General features: G+C 37.5%; 1 protein-coding gene across 1 annotated transcript; it reads right to left on the reverse strand.

The window, feature by feature from the left end:
* Positions 1-2,745: 2,745 nt before the first annotated feature.
* Positions 2,746-24,805, reverse strand: FAN1 (FANCD2 and FANCI associated nuclease 1). Its single transcript, XM_010166840.1, has 13 exons — positions 23,503-24,805; positions 18,228-18,368; positions 16,999-17,200; positions 14,408-14,641; positions 13,777-13,908; positions 12,594-12,702; positions 11,743-11,862; positions 9,530-9,694; positions 8,566-8,734; positions 7,050-7,153; positions 4,235-4,429; positions 3,727-3,855; positions 2,746-2,883 (listed from the first exon to the last, which is right to left on the reverse strand). Exons 1-13 carry the CDS (start codon positions 24,803-24,805, stop codon positions 2,746-2,748), a joined length of 3,141 nt encoding a protein of 1,046 aa, XP_010165142.1.
* Positions 24,806-25,287: the final 482 nt, after the last annotated feature.

Raw genomic sequence — 25,287 nt, forward strand, 5'->3', positions numbered from 1 at the left:
ATGTGTGTATATGTGTGTGTGTGTGTGTGAGAGAGTATATGTATGTTCATATTTTCAAATTTTAATTTCTGTTCACCATTTAAAACAAGATGCTGTTAATGCCATTTTGGTGTTGCAAGAGTAGAAACCGAGAAGCTTATCTTTTTTTGTCTGTTTCTATTTTGGCTGTTACTGGCTGTTGTATCATAACTTCTGTACTACACTGTAAACCACGCGGGGGGGAAATACAAAGTGCTGGTTGATATGGTTAAAGTGTGCCTCCATTGTCATTAATTACTGCAAGGCAGAGCTTACTGTAGACTGAGTGATCATGGCAGTACAACTTCATTCACTGTTTACTGCCACGTATCAAAGAAATTTCTTTCATTCCGGAAATGCATTGAAAAGCGTCTGTCTGTGTGCGTGTGTGTGTACACCCAGGCCTGCACCTGTGTTCAGTGTGCACCTGCCGGCAATGCCACTTTGATATTAACTGCCTTGTATTTTTAATGAAAATGTAGCAAGTGGGGCAAAGGTTTTGGCTTACTCTCAGATGGAAGGACATTAAAACCAAAAAATTTCTAACATGTATTTAAATTAAGCAAAGGATGAAATCTAAAATTTGCCTCTAACGTAAGAGACAGAACTCTGTACCTCAAATTGCTCTAGGCAGTAGGTAGGTTTCTAATACTGTTGCTGTGATGGTTTAGAGTTCACTATTTCAACTGAAACTAAAACCTTTGTGCCTGATAATGATGTATTGAGTAAAGTAGCAGTGCCAGGACCATGATAAAATCCTGATGCTGAGTTGTGAATGTGAAGTAAATTAGGCTAAATAAAAGTTCATACCTTTCCACAGCAAACTTCAGGTGGTTTTCTTTCTCTTCCTCTAACAAAAAGAAAATAGGAGCAGTTTGTGTTTGTTTTTTGAAGGAAAAGCAGGGACTGTGCTGTAGAAAGATGATTAATAAAAAAGATGTGAAAATTATCTTAATTTCTCACTACATTCTATTACAGTGTCTGCTGTTTGTATGGTAAGCAGAATTTCTGGTATCAGGAAAACTTACTCAGTGTGGGACTGAAGATTCCAGAGAGAAGATGTTGTTTATGTATTAAAATTGAGACAAACCCACAGAATTCTGGTGACTTAAAAGAGAACTCATCCTTTTAGTTCCATTTCAATTGACTGACTTCTAAATGAGAAAACACATCAATTTGTGGGACAAAACTGACTATAGTAAGAACATAATAAGAATAAGTGATCTTGGCACGGAACAGCTCCTGTCTCCCACCAGAAATATTTCCCCTTTATACAGCTGTTAAATAAATTACCCTTTCATACACAGCAGCACATTAAAATAGCATTTAAAAAAAAAAGGTTTGCACCTTACTCTGTGCCATCACTGACCAGCTGTATTTTTTTTATATTACTGAGAAAAACTGAAATACATAATGCCAAGTGGTGACAGTGAGAGAACTATCCTGGTCCTGACAGTCCTGGACAGGCACGAAACTTGCACAGCATAATGAACTCAGGCTACACAGGCAACATGGAAATGATCAGGACTTGATGGACCATGGTTTTTTTTACTGTAGAGGATTTTTATTTTTTATTTTTTAAAAAAGTTACTGAAATACTATTGCATTTTACTGTAGAGGTATGTTTGTCCACTGTCCCACTTAATGCAAATTTTGGTTAAAATTCCCTGCATGACGCAGTACAGCAGAAAGCCATGCGATGAAGTACTGGCAGAGCAACTTGGTGGGAAGATTCACTGTTTTATCTAATTTTTGATCCCTGTAAACTAGCCTATATACTTAAAGAGAAGGATTGCAAGTAGTACAAGAAGGAGGAACTGGAGATTAAATGTATTTAGGTATGTATTAATGGTTCCCAGCAGTAGTACAGCACCATTGTCTGCATGTGTAGTGAGTGTTATTTTCATTCTTACTGTCATGCTAGAACAGATGTTTCAGGGAAGTTTTACAAATTCAGTAGAGTTCTAAGCAACCAAGAAATACACTCATAGTCTGGTCAACTACAGGATAACTTTACTGGGAGGACAGCAGATTAAGATATGTAAAACGTTCCAAACACTGTGTAGAAGGCTTAATGTTTTAGTTACAGTAGTTTTCTTGCTCTTTAAAGTGAGCACAGCTGACTGGATCATAAACAGCTTACAGCTGCACCAGAGAAAGGATTTAAATCATCCTTGAGAATGGTTTCTAATGCTTTCCTGTGCACCTACTTCTCCAGAGAGGTGGTGGTTTCCAGCTGTCATTCTACTAATACAGCTGTTACAAGGTAAGAAGCTTCAGGACAGAAGCTCTGGTGAACAGTGGGGTAAACAGTGTTGAAAAAGAACTGGTTTGCACTGGAAGTTGGACTTGTTTTTGTAAAATACCCAGGTACAAGTCCTAGGCTGTAATTCATGTCCTTGCTGGAGGAGTTTGTGTCACTGTGATTGCAACTGTTTCTCTTTACGGGGGAAAACCCCCAGATTACCTTTCATAGAGTAAGTGATGAATTGTGTAGAGAAGAGAAAGACTTCGTTCATCTGAACACAGTGACATGCAGTAAATCATACTGACAGTCTTCTCAGACTATTTTTTTAATAATATTTTGTGCTAAAAATAACTACAGTAATGTTCCAAGAAACCAGAATTTTAGAAGAAACTACTTTTAATAAGCAGCAGCCAGTAGTGTGTGTCATGCCAGTTCCTTTAAAAACACCCAAGTTACCCACATGATTAAGACCTCTGTTGTCAGCTGAGGCGTTTACTCTTGCCTCCAACGGCTTGTACGTGACAGACTTCTACTGTAGCACCCAGCTTCTTCAGTTCACTCAGCCAGATTATCTGCTTGTGGGACAGGCGGTCATTGGGACCTTTCACTTCCACCAGCTACAAAAAAATAGGGATGATTAGAAGTGTGCCTGGGGAGAGACTGAAAGATCATTAACTCCTACAGACTAATCTAAGTATTCTTTTATGGCTGTTATTTGCAACAAAAATCAGATTTAGTACAACAGAAGGCCCAGTGGGTGCTAAATTATTAACCCATGTTCCAAATTTTAACTGTAAGTGAATGAAATTTTATGTAATAAATATCCACCAAACCACAGAGAGGGGCACTGGTGAATGAAGATACCACATATTCAAAAATGATCATCTGCAACCTCACATGTTCCAGCTGATACTGACAGCAACTTAATTCGGATGTTCTAGAGAACAAATTTCTGCTATTTGACTGTATTTTATAAATGCATAACAAGTTGCTGCAGCAGCTGAGAGACATCTAATAGTCTTCTAGTACCCATTCCACTACCATGCAAGACACAAAACCTGTTTACTCAATTTTTGTAGCAGAGACAGACATAGTTGTTGTAGTCTCATATATTCAAGTTTCTGTGTAAGTGGTGACATTAGCACCCCTTGCTAATAACAGTCAGAATGTGTATGACTGATCAGTAACAGCTGCTTTACAATAATTTAAATGAAAGACCTATCCTACAACAATGCCAAACCACCTCTTGCTGTTTCTCATGCCCCTTAAAGCTACAGCAAAACACGATGGAATAGCAGATAAACAACCACCCACTACTTACCATAGCTGCTGGGCTGATAAGCAGCAATTTAACTGCACCACAGGAAAATACAGGTTGTATGGGCTGGTAACTGGAAGGTTTTTATACCTAAGGGTAAGATCAGCTGAGCACCAAGTATTTCCATGATCTCCCAACGTACCTTAAAGTGGTTAGTGTCAGTACGCCACACAACCAGGTCAGGAAGTCCCCCTCTGCAATGGCGTAGATCTTTGGCAAGTCGCCTAAAAACACCACTCAGAAACAGTCCTCCAAGGCAAGAGGCAAGGCTCTGTAAGAGAAGTTTTGGTAGTTGGCTCTTTTCCCCCTCCCTGTACAGCCATTTCCCAACTCTCACAAGAATATTCTATTCCCATCTCAGTTTTTTATTTAGTTGTGTGTAACAAGAAACTTAGGTAGATGTTATCTACAGCAGTTTCCCAGCTGTGTTCCCAATTGCTGTTGCAGGAAAAATGACCATATCAGAAAAGAGTAACAGTATTTGGGATAAGGGAGAATCACGCTGAAGTCGCCACTCAATTCCTCCCTCCTACCGCTCACCATCAGCCTTGGCTCAGTTCCTCAGCATGACCTGTGAGCCCACTACGGCGATGCGTGGGTTAATAGCGAGCCTAATCACACAGAGTGCCCATTTTGGAAAAGTTACTTACCTGAACTTGCTGGAGGGAAACAAAACGCCCCCAGCTAACTAGCGCTGCTGCTTTTCCCTCCTGAGTGGTCCAGATGTCAGCAATCAACTTTGCCAGTATCTCTGAGGAAGCTGAATGAAGCTGCTGGAGTCTGGCCTCAATGACATCCCTCCTGTTCTCATAGAAGCTGTCAGTGTATAAATCCAGGGGAAATGTCTATATAAAAAGGTAAATACAGCTCTGAGGAGCTGACAGCAAAGCAGTGATTCCACGAATGACAATGCCCTACTTCATATTGTTATCTCAACTACAAATTCACTCAAACACTGAGTTGATTTAACTTAAACGTCCACCACATAAACCTTTATTAAATGGTGTCCTGGTTTTGCTAGGATAGAGTTAATTTTCTTTTTAGTAGTTAGAAGAGCTGTGTTTGGGAAAAATAGGAAAAGCTCTGCATATATTTTAACACCCAATCCCAGTGCAACAAACGCCAGCCACATCTGAGCCTGTGCTCTGTTGGTTTTTGACCTCTAGCCAGAGATTTCCTTTAAGAGACAACAAAAAGCCATCTGCTCTCCTAGCTCTGAGCAGTAATATTCCAGTCAGGATCTGGAATTGGTCTCAAGACTGCTCAGCTACAGTGAGCAGTTTGAGGTGGGACGAACAAAGTAGTGATGAAACTGGGGAGTATCACTCGAGCCACCTAAAAGCGGAGAGCCTTATGCATAGTGCTCAACACATTATTGTAAAAAGTGCTGCAGCAATTTCTCAATTTTGAACATGGCTGAAAAAGGCTACTCAATAGCAGCAGAGTGTCATTCTGGTGTTTCAAAATCAAATGCAGAGCACTCAGAAAAATGGCAAATTTCAGCATCACACAAATTGCTGCCACAGCTAATCCCACAAAAAATACAGCCTAGGAATCACTGAGAGAACTGGGTGCAAGCTTTCAGCTCATCCTTGTTAATGCCTGAGGCTTTGCTCTATAAAGTATGATCTACTTAAAAAAACTAATAATTTGCAAATGAGCTGTAAATACTGGGCTTGTAATAAACATATAAACACATAAGGTTTTTATCTTTTTTTTTTTTAAGTAGGCATAATCTGCATATAAGATTATATAAAAGGAAATGTGTTTAGAAAGGCAAGATCTACAGTAAATGGTAGTTTGCACTGACGAAGAATATCTGCTTTTAACACAACATACATACAATTATGGCATCTTATGAGACCAGCAGATACTCTACAAGAAGAGTTGTTTGTATGAATGCCATTTACCCTTATTTGTATGGCCTTTGGAGCTACAGCAGTCCCCTTCCTGTCCTGTCTATGAGCCTGCAAGTGCCTTCATGTCCACCTCAAAATTCCAAAGCAAGAAGGACACCACATCTCGGTTCTTTCCGCAAACAGCATTCAACCCTAAATTTACTTGGTCAGATTAATACGACAAGTAGTAAAGATGTTTCACAGAATAACCATTACTCTGTAGTAAGCTGCCTCTTTTCATCATTGAGTAGCTCTCCAAGTATATGACCAAGAACATACATACTTATAATCAAGTGCTCATTGCTTAAGAAATTATTTCAAGACATGACTGTATACAGACTCATAATCCATGTCAACATAAAATAAAAAAAAAAACAGGTTAAACTTCAGATTAATGGGACAGAGAGCAACTCATGTATTCATAGTTCTGAGTTTAGTCCTATTGGCCTAATAATTTTACTGTATGATCCTCTTGATTTTTATATCCTTTGCTTAAGGGACTATGTAAGGATGACCTTGAGGAAATGTATCTATCTCCCTCTCCACCAGTTAAAGAGAGGTATTTGTAGTGGTCACTAATAACAGAGACAGCCATCTCCAAAACCACAAGGTGGTTTTCAACTCAGCCACAAGGATTTCTACTGGTGAAGAAAAATAGAGAAAAAGTGTGTGGGGGGGGGAAGGAAACAAGAAAAAACTCTGTTTTACCTCTAAAATAAGAAGACATTTCTACCTAAGATATCTCATACTGACACAAACCTGTAATTTCTTGCAATACAAATAAATCCAGTTAAGGAAGAGGACAGCACTGGCTGGTCTAGCTCTTGGCCAGGGTTCCAATTAGAAGCAATGGGTTAAGGTGGAAGAAAGAAGACAATTGTCTGTTTGGTTCTGCATAATTTAAGATGGCTATTTAGGGTTTTCTTAGCAAATGTCACTAGAGTGATCAAGTTTTCTAATTGCAATTATTAAAAATGCTTCCAGCTGTAATTTGTAGGATCTAAAGCATTTAGCTAAAAGCCACCAGTTCACCTGGAAATATTAACCTTAAGGTGTGGCAGGGAGTTGTTGTTGTTGGGGGTGTAGTGTTGTTTGCTTCTTTGACAAAACAGAAGGATGATCCCAAAAGCATAAACACCTTGGGGCTGAGCAGCTGGGTATGTTAAGAAACCTGAGTTTAAAAATGTGATTTCCCTTTAAACGCTACTGACAAGAATCAGACTCTGTGTCATCTTCAAATGAGATGGACAATGCTATGGTACAGCAGTATTCTTCCACTGACTATAAAGGAAACTTTGATCAGTAAGTTCAGATACAGGACATACGCATTTAGCCAGATGAATCCCACCCTATCTGACAGTCCAGCCAGACTTGCATGGCAATTAGTTACCAAGGAGCCCTTTAGTAACAAGCCCAATATAACAAATAATAAAACCAAGCAAACACCAAGATCTGTCTGCAAAGTCCCTCAGAATAAAATGTTACTCTAGTCCTGAATAAGGTTTTAACACGATTACAGAGTCTACAGCAAAAGATAAAGAAAGTAAAGTAAACCTTTCAAAACTACCTGATAGGAATTTCTGAAAACGTCGGGTATGTCATCCATGAAAATGATATCCCACATCAGAATACCATAGAGCGTAATAAATGTTGAGCCTTCCCCATGAATACCTACAGGGCAAAATTTAATAAAAATAGAAACATTAATTTCCACAGCAATGTCATATGGAGACGTACTAAATCATCATGATCCAAACCAGAAATATGCTATGTTCAGGTTTGTAGACAGCTGAAATCAGTATATACTAACATCACAGCATCAAGTTGTAAATGCAGTTTATTACTTCCATAATTTGCTAATGCTTCCTATTTCCAGGATAGTGGCCTTCATTTACAGCACAGGATTAAATTACTATACCCTGTCACAAATAAGGTTTACTGTTCTAACTTTTAACAATTTTTAACACACAAAATTGTTTAATTTTTACACTAAAAAAGGAATATATTAATAACAAAACGTTCATGTACATATAAATGTTTTATATTACACATATACACATACATGTATACACACATATACGTATATGGAGCTATACATATATGTATACCTGTATGCATATATATGTATACATATACGTGCTGCAAAAAGCAATCACTCACCACCAGCAGACCAATGCCTAGCCAGTATACTAAAAAGATAGTACATTAATAACAAAATGTTTGTACAGATAAAACCATTTTCCATTACATTTACATTATACACATAATTATACATACATGTATACACATGTACATACACACATATATATGTTCATACATATGTGTTCAGAGAGAGTGAAAAATCAAGTGGGGACTTCAGAACAGTTCTCCTAATTTCTAAATATTGTCACCTTCCCATTTACCCTTTTCTGGTACAGCCATTTTTCCTGCAGCAGTATTTGGGAACATATCAATAATATTAAATTACATTAAAATATATATTTTATTTAAAATATAAAATTTTATCTTGAAAAATAACCTGCCTACCTGTTTGCATTTTGCTTTTTTCCTGTAAAACAGCTCTCAAGTTGTAAAACTACATTAACAACTACTTAACAGAGCTGAAAATCAAGCCTTTTCAAAAGAAGTTGCTAGGTGTCTTGCTATGGTATATACAGTTTTCATGTTCACCTAGTACCAAAAATCAGTGGAAGTTTACCTTTCCTCAATGACACCGCTAGCATTTTAGCCCTTACAAGTAAAATCGCTTTCACTGATAAGAAAGGCAAAGTGATTTTCTATGGAGGTTAAGAAGAAATGTTGGGGTTTTTCCTAACACATTTCAAAACCACCTTAGGTATATGGAGGCAGCAAATCATTAAAGGCCAGGAAGCACGTCAGGTGGAAAATACACGTTAGAGCATTTTGGTAAGGAAATTACATACCAGAGCCATTTGGGAAGGAAACAGAATCAGACTAAAAACTGGTCTAATGAAATCAGCTGAAACTGGTCTATTAACTAACCTGCTAAATAAATTGGTTCTTTATTCCCACAATTATTTTACTGTACAAAAAAAAAAAAAAAAAAAAAAAATTACTCTTACCCTGATCAAAACCATTCTGTCTGTAATGATTTAACGCCAGCTCCTCAACTGAGCACATGACTGTGGATACACTGAAGTCTTCGCCTCCTTCTTCATCACCAATATCCTCCATTAGAAATACAGATTTTCCCATTCCCATCTGAGGACACATCTTTCCCTTGATTGTAACCTGAACATATTAAAAGAACTAGTTACTTTCCAGCATCACATTTAAAAAGCTTTAGCCTAGGTATCTGAATCTCTCCTAAAACACACATTCCTCCTTTTCAGTTTTCTTTAAATCAGAACTAACTCGTTTTCAAAAATCAACTAAATAAAATTTAACCTGCCATTCCCTTGACAAAATTCTGTTTAGCTTTTATAAACTGGCAAATTTTTCAGAAAAAAAAAAAAGTCTTGCAAAAATGCTGGGCAGATGGGAATGTAGTCTTTTTATATACAGGACCAGGAAGAAAGAATACAGATGACTCGGAAGACTGATTCCAGACTGAGAAAAAGAAGGGCTGTAGGTGACGAGGCCACCAGAGAAAGTGAGGATCTGCTCTGATTTTGCCCAGGTAAAATTATCATTAAAACAATAAGGAAAAGAATGAGTTAAAAAAAATCCAATCTGATCTGATCAGATGCTTCAGGCAGAAAGGTTCCAAGAGTGCTGCTGGTAAATTAGTGAAGCTTATAGCTGATCAGATTCATAACACATATTCAGTAAATCAATGCAAATTAAATCAGTGTACACCTGACTAATTTCAGCTAAGAAGCTGACCATTTATTAAATAAGTAGAAAAGTTTGTTTACAAGAGGCTTTTGTTTTAGAAACATGTTTGTATTCATCTTCCTGCAGCACAAATAAGTCAGAGGCTGATGCAGACCACGTAACAAGAGTCTCCCAGGTTATTTTTCTTGTCAAAAGAAAAAAGATCTAATGAGTTATTATTCCTCAGAAACCACCAGTAACTTTACTTACATGTGTCACATCCTCCACAGTTATGACTGGCAGATCATAAAACAGGCACCTGAACTGCTTGCAGCTTGGTGAGTCTCTGATTCGTAGGGCCCGCTGGTAGAGAGAGAGACGATGCCCAGTACGTACGAATGGGTCGGCCAGCCCACTTCTAATGCAGTCAATGGCCTAACAGAGAGCAAGGTAACAAGCTGTAACTTAGAAAGACCTATGCATATCTGTCTGTTCTTACTGAGCCCCAAAGACCAATTGATTTAAGCAGCACAAAAACATGAATGTAAAAACCAGCATACAAGACAGGGCCACCTTTCTTCCTTACGTACCAAATATGTTACACTAGTAGGCTTCTGGATTCAAATTTGGACTAGTAAGGCAAAAAGAAATTACTCTCCATTTGTACTGATCAATATAAGACTCAGGAAGTGTAAATTCTACATAAGTAACCAGAAAAAAAAGAGCTGGTTCCAAGGTAAATCAGTTTAATATTTAACATAGTTTCTTAACAGCATGTAACACAGAAATGGAAGGACGAGATCAGTTGTGCAGGAATGTACATACAGAACAAATTTAAGACCAATGCACTACTCCACTGAAGAACATCCAGGGTTAAATATGAACTCTAAAAATTAATTCCAATCATGGCTCTGACGTACTCTCTTTCTGTGACGTGAGGAAGGCACTTTTCCTAGTATGCAAAAAAGGAACAAACTCTTCCTTTGTACAACTTCTAATTCCAAACGTAGAAAAAGCTTGATATGAGCGTATAAGATGCAGAAGAGACAACTGCAGATGCCTGACAGCCCATGATATTATTTCCTTTTAACAGATTTAGAGAATTAAAATGCAGTACAAAATACAGGCATTTTAATCCCAATTCTCAATAACCTTAATGAGGCAAGGAAGCAACACCAAGGGAAAAAAAAAAAGTAATTCTCTGCTTATTTTAAATAGCCACAACTGCAACTGTTCCTGCACTTAGAATGTTTCTTTATGTCTGTTTTTCACTGCAAAATTAGTCAGGTATCTTAAGTGTGTTTAATTAGATTGATCTTCTCCGTCTTTTAGTTAAAAGTCGATTTTCCATCTGCCCATACTTCACTGTGACCTAAACAATCCTACAGAGTTTCATTTCCTATCACTGACAATATTTCTCCTTTGTACGTAACAGACAGGAAAAAGGGACATAATCTCCTTTACTTAAAAATCCTCAGACCAGCACCTGATACAACTACCACTTGCTGATTCTTGCACAGAAAATTCATGGAACTGCGACTAAGCCCTAAAACGAGTTAGTGGCTTCTACGCCTTGTGGCTCTTGAAAAGAAAGTCTGTGAAAAGGTGGTGCTGGCTCAGAAGGAATTCAAAGGCACAACCTGTACTGCAGCTTGCATTTTTCTCTGGTTCCTTCACATTCTGCTGCAGAAACCTATCCAGAGGTGCCAGAAAGTTCTACAGAAATTTACAATAATCCCTGCACAAAGTCCTTGCCATTCTCATATGGTTATTTTTCTTTCATTTGGACAGCTAATCACTGAGGAAACTCAAAGACTGCTCACCATGTACACAGTTGTTTCCAAAAGCCTGAACTGCATCGTTCAGACTTGAGACTGGCAAGTTTACTATGGCACAAATAATGTGTTTTGCTTGTACAAACACACCCGACTGGTGTGTGTGTCCTACTGAAAGGGAAGAGTGAAGAGGGCAAAGTTTCAGGAAAACCTAAGATTACCTCAAAATCTCTTCTCCCCTCCTCTGCCTTCCTAAGAAAATTAACTGGTCTAGATAAAGAAGACAACCTTCTCCCCACTGTCAACAGTTAGCCAAGGACTTAATTCCCCATTTTTTTTATTTGAAAACATTAAAAAACTCCTTCAAACTGGCCTCATTATGACTCAGGTTCAGAACCACAAGTGTTCACTGCAAGAAATTTCTCTGCTTCTCACACATCAGGGAAATTTACACGGCAGAACAGCAAGGAAGCTGCTGCCTGCTAAATCCATAAAATCCCTCATGCCAAAAAGTGGTTTTCTATGCAACAGAAAAAAGCAGGCTAACTAAGTTCTTGAGCTGGTGGTCTGACCCTGGGATTCCTACCAATACCTGTATTTTTAGGAGAGCCAACCCTGCTAGTCTTCTCATATGAAATACTTTTTAAAAATGTTTTCAGACAATGACTGCAGTGTTTCCAACCTTACAGCATGCAGCTGGGAAGATACCTTCTTAGTTTTTTTCAAGTGCTGATGTAAATTCAGAGCTAGGCGATCCCACCATCTCCCTCTGCAGTCAGTACAATACACATCCTGAGACAGAAGAGTTTGCAGCTCTTGCACCGCTTCCTGACGAAGCAACAGGATTATATCTTTATTAATTGAGTTAGAAAACCAAGTTGAAATTTCATTATATAATTAGCTTGTCACTTTCCCTTCTAATTACTGAGCACGATAAAACTTTGTATCTGCACCATTCAAACCCCATTTTTACTCCACCACCCAATCTATTCAGATGCATGGGTATACCTTAAAAACTCTAGAATAGAGATATTTTAAAGTAAACTTAAAGGATAGTTGCCAAAAATACAATATTTTCGTCCTTTCTGTATTGCTTATTGTATATGAAAAAGACCTGAATATTACTTGTTGCCTTTTTCCAGAGGCAAAGTCTTTTCCAGAACAATCTGGTTTGCTTTAACATGTAAGTCAGAGGCCTTTGGAGATGTTAGCTCCTAAGGTGAAGAGGCAGGGATTTAATCAACAATTTTCTTCCAAGATTTTCTTATTTAAAAGCAATAGTGAAACACAGATATCTTTAAATAATCAAACAATGTTTCAGCAACAGTCTTATGGTATATTACATATGGTAAGTCTCCAAAGCATAAGAAGAAATAAAACAACTTAAAACTTTCTAAAACAGCAAGAAAAAAAGGGTTTTTTTCCTTAAAAGTAATCCGCTAAAGAGAAACGTAGCAAGCCCTGGCAAACACTATCACCATTTTCCAGTCACATCAGAAATGTAAATTCATGTACAATACTATATTAAACATGTATTCCTAGTTACTTCACCACTTTACCTTATACATGTGAAGTCTCTGCAAAATTTCAACACCTTGAGAAAGGATTCTTGTATACACCCAGCCAACTGTGAAATGTCGCAAATACTCAGGTAAAACTCTGTGATAGCTGTAAGATAAGAGCAGCTCAGATCCATGTAATGATGGCAATTTATATTCTTAAAATTCTCTTACCAAGAATACTTATACCTACTTACAAAAATTAAATGCCTTATATATCAAAACTGAAGTCAAATGAGTATTCCAGCTGCAAAGTCAACAACCCAGAGGTAAGAAAATAGTTTAGCTGAGTTAGCAGACGTAAGCTGCATTTGCACAGCATATTTTGGTTTCAACAGCAGTGGAATTATTAGTTAGCAAGTTTTACATCAGATGCAAACCATATTTCGTTACTGCCAGCTGTTCTCATAAGTCAAAAGGCTAACTTAAGAAACACAGCTGAACAAAAGAAAAAGGCTGGAACAGACATTTCCTGCCTTAAAAGAAGATTAACATCTTTTGGGTAGGCATCTTTCATGGTAGGCATGTTTCAAGACAAAAGTCTTTTGAATGTCTTATTGAAATCAAATAGGTTTTCCCCTGTTTTCACTATGAAATAGAAGAGACCTCCAAATGACACTCTACAAGTATTATTTTAAATCAGTTGCCATCAAAATGAATATAATGACAAACATAAGGCTTTAACTTATGGTGTATCATTAAGACAGAAAACAAAATAATTGAAAGAAAAACTGATGAAGGTCACTTAAAAACACAGGTTATTTCAGGTCTCGGATCTTTAGTAATGTCTCCTGAATGACACTCACTTGTAAGTTTGAAGAGATTAATAACCCAGTATGTTTTCCCATAATGTTTGCAACATTCTTTTGTTCACAGTGAATTTTAAATTCTGCTTATTGCTAGTTATCTAAAAGCCATAAAACCAAACTATAACAAGGGAAAGAAAAGGCTCTTGTTCTCCTGCTTTACCCCGCCTAACAATTCATTCCCAAGATATTATAAAAAAAGGCCTTATCATATAATCACTTAAACCACAAAGTTCAAAGCTTTCAAGAACATTATAGCTTCTAAATTTATCAGGCTTAAATAATACCACTTAGTCTATCATCCTCTCTCAAAAGTTAAAGTACCAAAAGTAAGATAATGTTTGATATGAACACTAGGCTACTTTCCAGTTTACTACCTCAAAGAGGGGTGATTTTTCAGTTTGTTCCAGGTTTCTTTAGCACGCATATATAGATTATTAGCTTCTTCCCAGTTCCCATTTACCACTGCAGTGGCTATATCATTTGACAGATAAGCAGCAGTTGCATATCTAAGGGAAAAAACAGAATAACTGTCCCAAAAGTATTTCTAGTTCAAGGAAATCAACTCCATACAGTATCTTTTAAAAACTACCTTCCAGTCTCCAAAGACATTGAACCAGCAGCAAAGCCTATTCTTAATCTTGTAGGATCAGCAGAATTTATACTAGCAGGATACATTATGTTTAAAATTACTTATAAACTAGAGAATGTATTTTTTGTTTTGTTCAGCATCCATTCTAATAATCATCACAGCAAATGAAGAAACAACTTTCAACAGCAGATGATCATGAAGCAAATAAATATGCTATTTTGGTTCAAAATGCCAGCCACTGTGAATTACAACTCCTACCTGGATTAAAAAAATGCATTTAAAATCACTGCAGAAGTGCCCTTCTACATATTTACATCTGTAGTTCTACGTGATGAATTCTCATTTGCCTACACAAGTACTGTAGTAAAGCTTTTCTAGAAATAAACAGATTTCCAAACTGCCAAAGCTCCACCTACCTGATAAGATCATCTCTGTCCTGGAAGACCTGTGTTTTCCTATTTACAGTGTAACTAGGGAATACCATACGCCCCATGTTTACCATAAGGACTGTGGAGAGCTGGCCTTGACCAGCACTACCACCTTCTTCATCCTCCATTGACTCAGACAGGGAAAATAGCAGCAGAATTCGAGAAAAGACAGCCCGAGGGCCTTTACAGACCCTGACAGATTTTCCAGCCAGGTCCTTCACCCTGGAAGGACAAACAAAATTATTATAACAAATGGGTTTTACCATCACTTATAAAAATTCAAATCTACTGAATGAAGTATGAGAATAATTTTATTTTCAAGCCAACTCGTGCAAACTTGATTTTCCTTGAAAGAAGCAGCTTGAGAAACTATATAGTACACGTAACCTCTAGTGAAAAGTCAAAGAAATGTATTAACTAACAAAAAGTTTAAGGGCCAAACTTCAAGCAGAATAGAATTGAAACTAACTGCCCTTTGGGCGCAGCCACTCCTGTTGCTATGCCAGGCAGTACTAGCAAGCAAAGAGATGTGGTTTGCTGTTAGGGCAAGGATTACAGACCACACTTTGCGATCCTTTGTTTTAGGGTATCTCCAGTAGCACATCTTCATCCAGTCTTTTCATACAAGACAAAACTTCTGTTACTTGTTCAGCAAGTAACGAGACAGGACAGATTTAGAACAGGATTTTCTCTGATCTCATGGGGTAACTAGTATTTCTGCTGTCACCTACAGCAAAGAGCATTACATTCCCAAAGTTGATATGGCCAAGCAAGTAACTACCACCCTCCCTCTTGGAATAGGGAGTAAGCCAGCACCAAGGACTTTTTTGGAATGTAACTCATTTTCCCAGGTTCCTTTTGATTTCCTGAACACATTTTTTTTCCTAGCTTTCCTTTGCATAGATTAAGCCAATATTCTGAAAACAATTTTGTTTGTTAGAGATATTTATACAAATTATGCATCATGCATCATCATGTAGTTCAAATATCTAGTACTGAAGAGAAAAAAAATGAAATCTCAAGTGATACGAAGTATTTTCATACTTAAGTTTTCTATACCTGGATTAGAATGAGGAAACAACCGCAACCCCTTAAATTAAAACATCCTCACTTATCACAAAGTCCCAGCATCCTCTAACACAAGATAATCATGGTTGTGGCTGTGATCACTTCACCTGTTCGATTGCGGACCAAATGAAGTGCAATAATACTGGTGACAGTGATACCACTGTGAAATAAGATGTTTAACAGAATGGGAACCACTAGAGCTCCTGTCGTATTTTAAAAACAACAAAGACCAAACAAAACTAAAGAAGCTATCATACTACGCAAACCTCACAGTTACAAAGCTCTGCAAGCCCAGCACTAAGCTAGCATTAGGTGTCTCTTTTGGCATAAGGAAAGAATACCTTACTGATTCACATAATAATAATAATAATAATAATAATACTTCTTCATGGAGGGGTGATTTTAAAGTTCTTCCAATACTTGGCCCCTTTTAATACAAGGAATTTTATGGAGAATCACATGACAGATTTCAGGGGGGAATATCTGTCCAATAAACACAGCTATGCAAAAATTGGCAAAGCTTTCTCTTTCACACTTGAAATAGAATACCACAGGAAAGACAAATTATGTAATTGAAGCCAATGCAGTACATACTGCTATATGTCAGCTTTCTACCCAACCTGATTTTGTGCAGAGAGGATTTAACAATTACTGAGTTCAGACCTTAGCTCTTCAGCCAGCTGGAGACAAGCTAACTGCCAGACAAGCAACCTTTGTTTATAGTATTATTATTCAAAGTTACTTTTTGGTATTAGTTACTAGGAGAGGCAACTGTGTAAGAAAGCTTATGAACTCCAGAACTGACTTGCACCCTAGCACCAGTACCCTGGCTACCACTTTAGTTTATATTCCTAGACTTTTTGTGGATGTTATAGCTACAGATCCACTCCAAAACACCAAGAATGGTAATGCTGTATCACTCCTATTAGGGCAGAAAGACATCCTAAACCTGAATCTGGACCTCAGAAGACCTGGAAGTCAAGGACATCTGATATACACAGCTGTGATAGTCACAGTGAAAAAATTCACAGAAAAGAAAGAACATTTTGTCAAGCAAACCATCTTTTCCTTTTACAAATATTGCTGAAAAGGAGGCTCTACACTAAAGTACAAAATCAATCACAATAAATTATTGCTCCCCTCTAATTCTACTAAAAGAGCCCACCCAGCAAACAAACATCAGATAGTTGCTTTAATAGGTAATGACTTTCCCTATGTCTTCCTAGATGTTTTTCTGCACTGATTTTACTTTAAATAATCAGAAATGTTTCTCTGCATAACTGAGTAACTTTGGAGATAATCATCCACAGCTGAAAAGCATGACACAGTTAAAAAAAAAAAAAGTCTAATATTTACCCTTCTGTTTGACCCACTATGAATCAAAATTTAATGTCGCCCTTTTATTTTCATAAATTTACTAAATACATTCCTCTCTTCAAAAGGAATCTAGATCGAGTCCTTTGAAGCATAACTTACATTCAGCTGCAAAATTTAAATGTAAATAGAGTTACCTTCTTAAAATCACTGTCCCAATACCAGCCTGACTCCTGCTGAAGCTGAAGACTGAACGTTGTTTTGCCAACCTCAGAAAATCATCCACAAGTTGCTGTTTCTGACCATTTGGGTTTGGCAAGTGAAAGGTCTTTGCCAATGTTTTTAGCTCAGGCGCTGAAAGCAAATCCAACCCTTCACGCAGGTCTTCCAGTTCAGATTCTAAAAGTAAAATGATCCATGTATATTCATTATGTGCTATACATAGACACCCAAGCAACAGCTCGAAGTATAGTACAATCATATAACACAGTACTAATCTAATTACTTAGATTCTTCAAACACGTATTATCAATGCTAGCTGGTTCAGCTTGAAATTCATTCTCTTCGCAGGTCCAATCTGAAGGAATGAAATAATCAGAAAAAAATACCTTTACAACTTCAAAACAAAAGCAAACATAAAAAAATTTCTGAGTTACAAGAAAAGGTTCTTCAGAAAAACTTGCCTTCCTGATGATTAAAACTTTGCCCAAAGCAAAAAGAAAGCGCTGCCAGGGAGCAGAAAGAACAGAGCTGTTCGACAACGGGGAACAAGCCAGGAGTCAACAGTGACCACAGCACTGGCAGTGTCCTCACCAACCCTCATGCAGTCCCACCATAAATGAACAGAATGGGCAGAGCAAAAGTCCTGATAACAGATTCCACTGGCAGCCCCAGGAAAGGCACGATGATGAATCAGGCCCAGGGTCACCCTAAGAGACAAGCTGGACATAAGGCTAGAAACAAGACTAAAAATTGCATCCGAGATACATCCAGAGTACATGGCCGCAGACCAGACTGGAAACTAACACCTGCAGCACTGGCTGGAGGTGAAGCCAACTGGGGATGGACAAAGCCAGGGACAGGGTGCCTGCAAGACAGCTCAGGGCAGTACTGAGGATATTATGCAGAGCTCCTGGACCACTGCGCAGAGGCTGCAGAGTCCTGGCTCTAAGATGAGGCTGGTGAGGGTGAGCAAGGCCTATTGTTGCACCTATAGCCCTGATGTATATTTAGCTCTCCCTATTACCTAATTTGCACTAACTGCTTTTATTATTAATGTAACAGAACACAACTCATCTACCTGAAACCTTTATTCTGCTCCTCTAATTCTCTTTTCAAGGCACAGACAAGCATACAGTGCATTAAACTCTAACATGGCACAACTGCAATTTGTAGTATTTTTAGCATCTATTAATGCTAGCCATACCTGTTTGCAGAAATCTGGCTTCAGCCAGTTCTTCAATCATTGGTGACAAATCCATACTTATCTCTCCATACTCTATTTTGTTCACCTTTAACCAGTTCAGCTTGCGTTGAAAAAGTCTCACATATAACTTCTGCCCACCAACTGCAAATTTTATTTAACGCAGGGAAGGACAAAAAGAAAATTAAATTCTAGAACACAGTACTATGCATAATCACTACATTATCTAGACAAATTAGTTTGATGCACATATCCTCTAAAAGATAATTTAATTCTGCCCATGTTCTACAAGCAGACTTGGTAAAATAACAGAACTTACCTTTCCAAGTAATTATTGCTCACTAGAATCTTTAAGTTTTGTAGATAGAAAATTATTACAAAGTATTTTGTAAGGAATGAACATTGCTAACGTGCATTTTGGGCATGCTTACCCTTTAAGAAATAATTTGCTTTCTAGGAAAAGACAATTTCATTTTTCAATCTCTGCATATTGTGATGTTCTTTAACACTCATCCAACAAACAACTACTTAATGTTGAGGAACAAATGAAGCTGTAGTCTGACAGAATTATTTCATAATCAAAGAATACCTCTCTGTGTAGCAGTCTTCAGATTCTTATTTTTCCAAAGATAAAGCCTAATTTTACTAATGTTTGTACTGAAAACAAGGGGAAAAAAACTCCTATTGATTTTTTATCAAGGAAGTGCCCTCTTGAAGTACCCTTTTAAAATACTAACAATGCTGAAATTCATCAAAATAGCTTATTAAATCTCAGCTGAAAGTAGTCTAGCTACTGTTACTAGATTCAGCACACTTTTGAACACTTAATTCATTCCTCATTAACTTTTTTTTATCTCTGTCTGCTGCTGCTGAACTGAAATTGATCATTAATAAAAACAGACACTGAAACACTACCAGACTTAGATATATTTAAGAAATGGCAGTTACTTTTTACATGCTTATTTAACTATTCTCTTGTCCTTAAAAAGACTTTTTCAGCCTTTTTTTAAATAGAATGTCTCCAGGATCAGTTCACTAAGAACTACATTCAGATGCGTAAGCTTATAATTTTCTCTGTGGGGTTATAAAATCTTGGAAGTCTGTCTCCAGTTTCAGAACTCTAGAAAAAGGAAAAAGGTTCAGTAACATGTGAATATCCTTTCTCCAGACCATGGAAACTGACCAAACTAGAGCTGCAATCCCGTAAAGACATGTGAGGACTGCTTTCTCTCTAAAGGATTTGAATGACGAATAGAAGAATAAAAAGGTATTGCACAAGAAATTAACTGCTTCTTAAACATCCTGTTCTGCAGTACAGTACCTGTGAAGATTTAGGGAATTTTTTTCCTTGTGTAGTTCTTAAGAAAGTTTCAGCTGTATCACTGAAATAAAAAATTTGCTCTAAATTGAAATAATACTAGCAAAAAGATGCAGATCTTAGAAAAGTTCACCTTTTATGATTCATTACAACACAACAGAAAAAAATTACATTCTTTTCTTGTTCAGACTTCTGTATCTCAGTTCCACTGGTGACTATAAATCAGTGTTTCTCAGATAATGATTTTGCTGCTGAATAAAAGCTGGAAGGAGGATTTAATGAAGTGTATTAAGTAGTGTCACTAGAACTATGTGCTTGCAGTTAAATCCTTATGACTGCAACATGCAGTGAAATTAAACACAGATAACAGAAAAAATACTTTTTTTAATATTACACCTAAGTTCATACAGATCTCATCCTGAGCACAAAGCTTAACACTGTACTGCAGATTACTTGTTATGGATGCACCTCTGCTTTTCCCTAATTGTATTTTCTGTTTCCAGTATTAAAAAATTGACAGTGCTCTACATCCAACATAAAGGCCATCCACTTTCGAGAAAACTAGGCAGGAAGGAAGGATTGCTTCAAATTTAATCCTTTAAAAAATATAATTCCTTTCATAATAAGCATTAGAGAGAACTCACTGAAGAATGGGAGACATTTTAGCAGAAAATAATTAACTACCAGAGAATACCTATGTTCAACTTTACAGTATTAAGCATGCGTGGGGGTTTTTTGGTGTTGTAACTGGAAAACAATACTTGCCTGGGTAGAAACTTCTAAAGTGGAACAGATAACCCATCTACCTGAACTTTTAAAGTATTCTGTCTAAGATTTCTTGAAGGTAAAGACATCCATCTGTCGCTTGTCCAGGATTCATCATCTATTGACTTAATGCTATCTGATCACTTCTCATAGCTGAATCATTGTGTTTTTCCTACCCTGCAAAGAGATTGTTTTGTGACGCTAGCAGTCAGTACAGATATGGATTTATCAGTACCACTCTCCAATAATTCTTTCTGTATTCTGAACTCCTCTGAGAGGGGAATACTGAAATCAAGCTATGGAAAAAGAAACAAGCACTTCTTTTATTTAGCAGAACAAGTTACTATTACTGATCAGTGTTGTACTCATCCAGAGAAGGAAGAGTGGATAAAAGAAGCTGTATCCTCAATATCTCTTTTAGTATTTGTCAAAGTAGACAATGCCTACATCCACTAATAACCTAACTGTAAGTTTATTCCTAGATCTTTGGATGTAAATGACACACATCTACTGCTTGCCTCAGAGAGCCAGTAACACAAGTTTTGTTGCTTATATTCAATTCTTTCTTTATATATTCCCATTTTAAATATCAAAACATAAACAAGGCTTTATTAACCTCCAAGATGTCACTGTATATGCATTTAGGTGGAGCAAGTTAACTGCTGTAATATTGTTATAGCCTTGAGTGCACCAACAGGCTCTGCAACCCCATCCCAGCCCCCACAGGTTTGGCTGCTGGTGTTCAAGGTCAGCTCTGATACGATGCAACTGCGTAAGCTGGGCTCAGGCTGCTGGGGAGAGCTGTGTGAGGCTTTGTCAGGGCCTCCCCCCATTTGCTCAGGAGCTGTACTTAAGCTCAGGCTGGTAGCCTGCACTCTTGCCCAAGTTCTGCTGTGGTATGCCAGTGCCCAGCCAGACACCTTGCTGATGTGGCTTCACCTTGCACCTGCCTCATCACTATGGACTTGCCCGAAGATCTGACACCATGGGAGCATGGTTCAGTGCAGTACTGGCACTGGATCCACTCTGCTCTTCTTTGGGCAATGTGGGCTTGTGTCCCTTGCAGCTGAGGAGAGGATGTGACCCCTGCCTGCCCTGCTGTCCCCTTTGGCTCCTGGCTCATCTTCCCATGCAGAGTAGTCTGTCTGCTCTTGCTACTCCCTGACAAATATAGTCCTATGTTATGATCTCATCTTATTTACAATATTCTTGTAAGTTATGTTAGTATTATTCTTTAATTTTTAAAATGTTTGGTGTTACTGCATGATTGTAATTATTGCAATACAACCTGTAAGAGCTTAACTGTGACAGGTAACCATTGCAGAAATATCTGTGTAAGTTTAGAGCCCTACTTCCTCCTCTGGAGTTTTTTCACCCTTTTTAGCAACCAGCTCTTTAAAAGTGGCTTGAGTCAGCTCAGCTGACTTTTCTGTTCCATGAAGAATGTTCATATACGGTCCCTTCCAGCTGCTAAACTTTGGAAGAAGATCTTAAGTCAAAAAAGACATTTCTGAGATTGTTCCACTGCAGTTTAAGTACCTCCTAGAGAAAGAGATATGCACTGACTCTATTTTTTTAAGGAACCGAGATTGTGAACTACTTATCAGGGCTGTATTTTTTCTAAAAAGTTCAAGCCAACACTTCTCTGTTTTTGCCATGCAGTATCCTGTATTAAAAACCTTGAGATGTCATATATACTAATCTAACCTCATTCTATATTCTTCACACCTATGCAAGTTATTAGAAAAACAGTTACTGAAAGTCTCCTATTTGCCTTGGAAAAATTTCACACTATTGCTAATCGCAAGTCATTACCCTGGTATTCTCTTTTGTAATGTCCTGTGGTGTCAATCCACAATATCATTTGGAACTTTACAGAAACAAACATTAAGGGCTTAAGTGCTCTGAATAGCTAGAACAGTTTTCTTCCACTTTGCAATGGAGAAACAGTCCAGTGCAAAAAAAATTACTATAATCTACAGAGAGGAAGACAACCAAAATACACAAGCGTTTCACACAAGGAAATACTATTCTTTAGTGTGATAAACTTTACAGCCTGCTAGTTAAGCCAAACTCAATGAAAATGACACATTAGCAAGTGCAGCCTGCTTCTCTCTCTTTTTTTTTTTTCCATTTTTACCAGCAGGTACGTATGCAACTGTCACTTTCATATGTTCAGCCCAGATGCATGAACGGAGCTTGTATGAGCATATATCTAAAAATACTTTGTCAGGAAGCTGTATATTCCCACAGAAGCTTAAAATAATATAAATGGTTATGCCTGCAATACTTTGAGATACAATTTTCTTGTGGAAGTTGTTACAAGCTTATTTCTATTTTGATGCTTTGATGCAGCTCAAGTGCTGGTAAAACTACTCTTAAATTACAGTTTAAGACAATTTATAAACATACATAAAAATGTGGAGTGTTAGTTTTAATTTGCATCACTTCTGCTATGCTCTTACTGTAAAACTTATATGAGTATAGGATTCAGATAACATGTCTGCTTTGAACCTTGTTTAAATATGCAGGGCTTAAATCTCCAACAGTCTGGCTCCTACTGAAATTACTGAGAGTTAAAAATACTAAGCAACCTATAAGAAAATGACTGTTAATCAGTAACTATCATTCTAAACACGGGATAATAATCATAGGGATAACCATGGATTAACATGAAGCATGAAAATCATCTGCTAATGTGCTGAATCAAAGCTCACAAATGCCACTTCAGTATTTTTTTTTTCAAGGTCTATGTATCCAGCACAGGCCTCTTCATAACATCTTGTAGAATTCCTATACATAACCATCATCAAAAGCTCGGTGTTAACTGGTACTCTTTTCCTGTGCTATGAGTTCCCTTCCTTGGAAACATGTTTAAATGCAGCAGCAAGTTGACTTAAGATTCTAAAAAGATAGTATTAGAACAGTAAAAAACAGTATTCCAAAAACCACAGAAATTCTCTCCTTATTTCTTACAAGTCTCCACTATTTATCATTACCTTCCATTAAAACAACATTATAAAAGTCTACATATGAGAAGCCACCGAGGGATATGTCTCCTAAGAAAAAGGAGTTTCTCTTAAAGACTTTATCAAATTAAATTGTCCACTACTACAACACTCGTCACATAAAACTATGTAACAGTCCTCTGTAAAAGAGGTAATGTCAAATATATTTAAAAAAAAAAAAAGATACCTGATAATCTGTAGAACTTGGTTATAATGTTCATATCTTGCTCATCAAAGAGTCTGACATCATCTTCATTCTCCAAGACTGCTCGGAGCACCACTAAAAAATTCTGGAGGTAATATGGGTGACCAGGAGAAATGGGTACCGAGCTAATCTCATTAATTTTGCCTAAAATGTCCTGAATGGAATTTTGAAATTCTACCTTTTCCACAGTTTCTGACAAAGTATGATTAATCTCATCTTTAAAGTCTTCATGAACTTCCATAGGAAGTACCTGTGCATCACCCTTGCTAAAGCAGTTTTGTGTACCACAGTTCACTTCTGTCTTGAAAGAAGGAATAACCTCAGTGTGAGGCGAAGTCCTGACTTCCTGACTTTTATTGGTCAGCTCTGCTGAAGTACAAATGGCTAGATGTGTTTCCAGTTCATCACTACTAAATATCACACCTTCAGACCTATTTTCTGTTTTGCTATTCCTTGTACTAATTGGTAATCTTTTGTCATTAATATTATCAGCTGGTAATGATATCTGAACAATATCCACAAGGTCTTCTCCATCACATTTATTTATTTCTTCTTGAAATTCAGGTTCCTTCTTTGAAAAATTTTGTTCCTGGTGCTCTCTCCGAGCAAGCTTATTTTCTTTCTGAGAACTATGCCAAGTATCATCATCATCAGCCTGTGTTGCAGCTCTTTTGCACATATTGTGAACAGCTGGAGGTGAAGAGTCAATCTCTTTATACACAATCTGTTTTCCTCCCTGGATACAACGTCTTCTGGACAGTTTAGATGACAGGCTTCCCAAAGAGACTATTTTAACTGTTTGAGCCTGTTGTTCATTGACAACACTACAGACTGAACTATTATTGCTAAAATAAGGACTAATTTGTTGTGCTGCACTCCCTCCTGTTTTCAATACACTGCTTTTGGAAGGACATTTTTCTATATTTAAGAGTTTTTTTGAAAAATAGGAGCTGGAATTACTGTTCACACTTGCAGCTGGGGGACTCTCACTCCTCAAAGAGCTGAGTGTTGAATGAATGATGCCAGTCGGACCATGGTTTCTCTGACATGTTTCATCCATGTGCTTATTTATTCCGTATCTTGCCACCATCTGCCCACACATAGGACAAGTAATTCTGGCAGGGGGAACATTGTTAAAAAAGGAAAATATAGATGAAGATGCTGAAGGTATAGAAGGTGTTCCTTTACTTTCCACTTTTTTTACTGTTCCCTTTTTTTTTTTATTTTTACTAAGTGACAAACTTATTTGGGATCTTTTAGTTTCTGAAGACCTAGCTTCTGCCATTGAAAAAGTTTAAAGCATTTACATGGCAAAGGCAACTTCATTCAGGTCATATTTCCTTATTCTGTAATACTTTTTTTGGCTTTGCACTTTCCATCTGTAATCCTCTGACGTGCCTTCAAGAAAAAGAAAAAATAAAGATATTGAATGAAAGATTTTCTAAGGCACCAAACGCAACCAAGACAAAACAGAGAAGAAAAAAAAAAAGTAAGAGCAGAAATGTCAAGCAATCCTTAACTGCTGCAATGCAACGGTCCCTTTAGCTGCTCACCAGAGCAGGCACACGGAGATTATCAGGCTGAGCACTGCAGCCGGCTTCACGGGAATGGCTTTAAAAATGGAAATACTACTACACACTTTGCCTGTCTAAATGGCATGTTCACTTGCTGCTGTAAATGAAAACCTGAGATAAAATTCAATGCAGGGATATGGCCAGGTCCTCCAGTCTGTGTCACTACCTCGTTTGCTATCGATAGGCGCACTGC

The sequence above is a fragment of the Antrostomus carolinensis genome, unplaced genomic scaffold, assembly GCF_000700745.2.
Source record: "Antrostomus carolinensis isolate BGI_N321 unplaced genomic scaffold, ASM70074v2 scaffold24944, whole genome shotgun sequence".
In the NCBI taxonomy this organism is placed as follows: domain Eukaryota; kingdom Metazoa; phylum Chordata; class Aves; order Caprimulgiformes; family Caprimulgidae; genus Antrostomus; species Antrostomus carolinensis.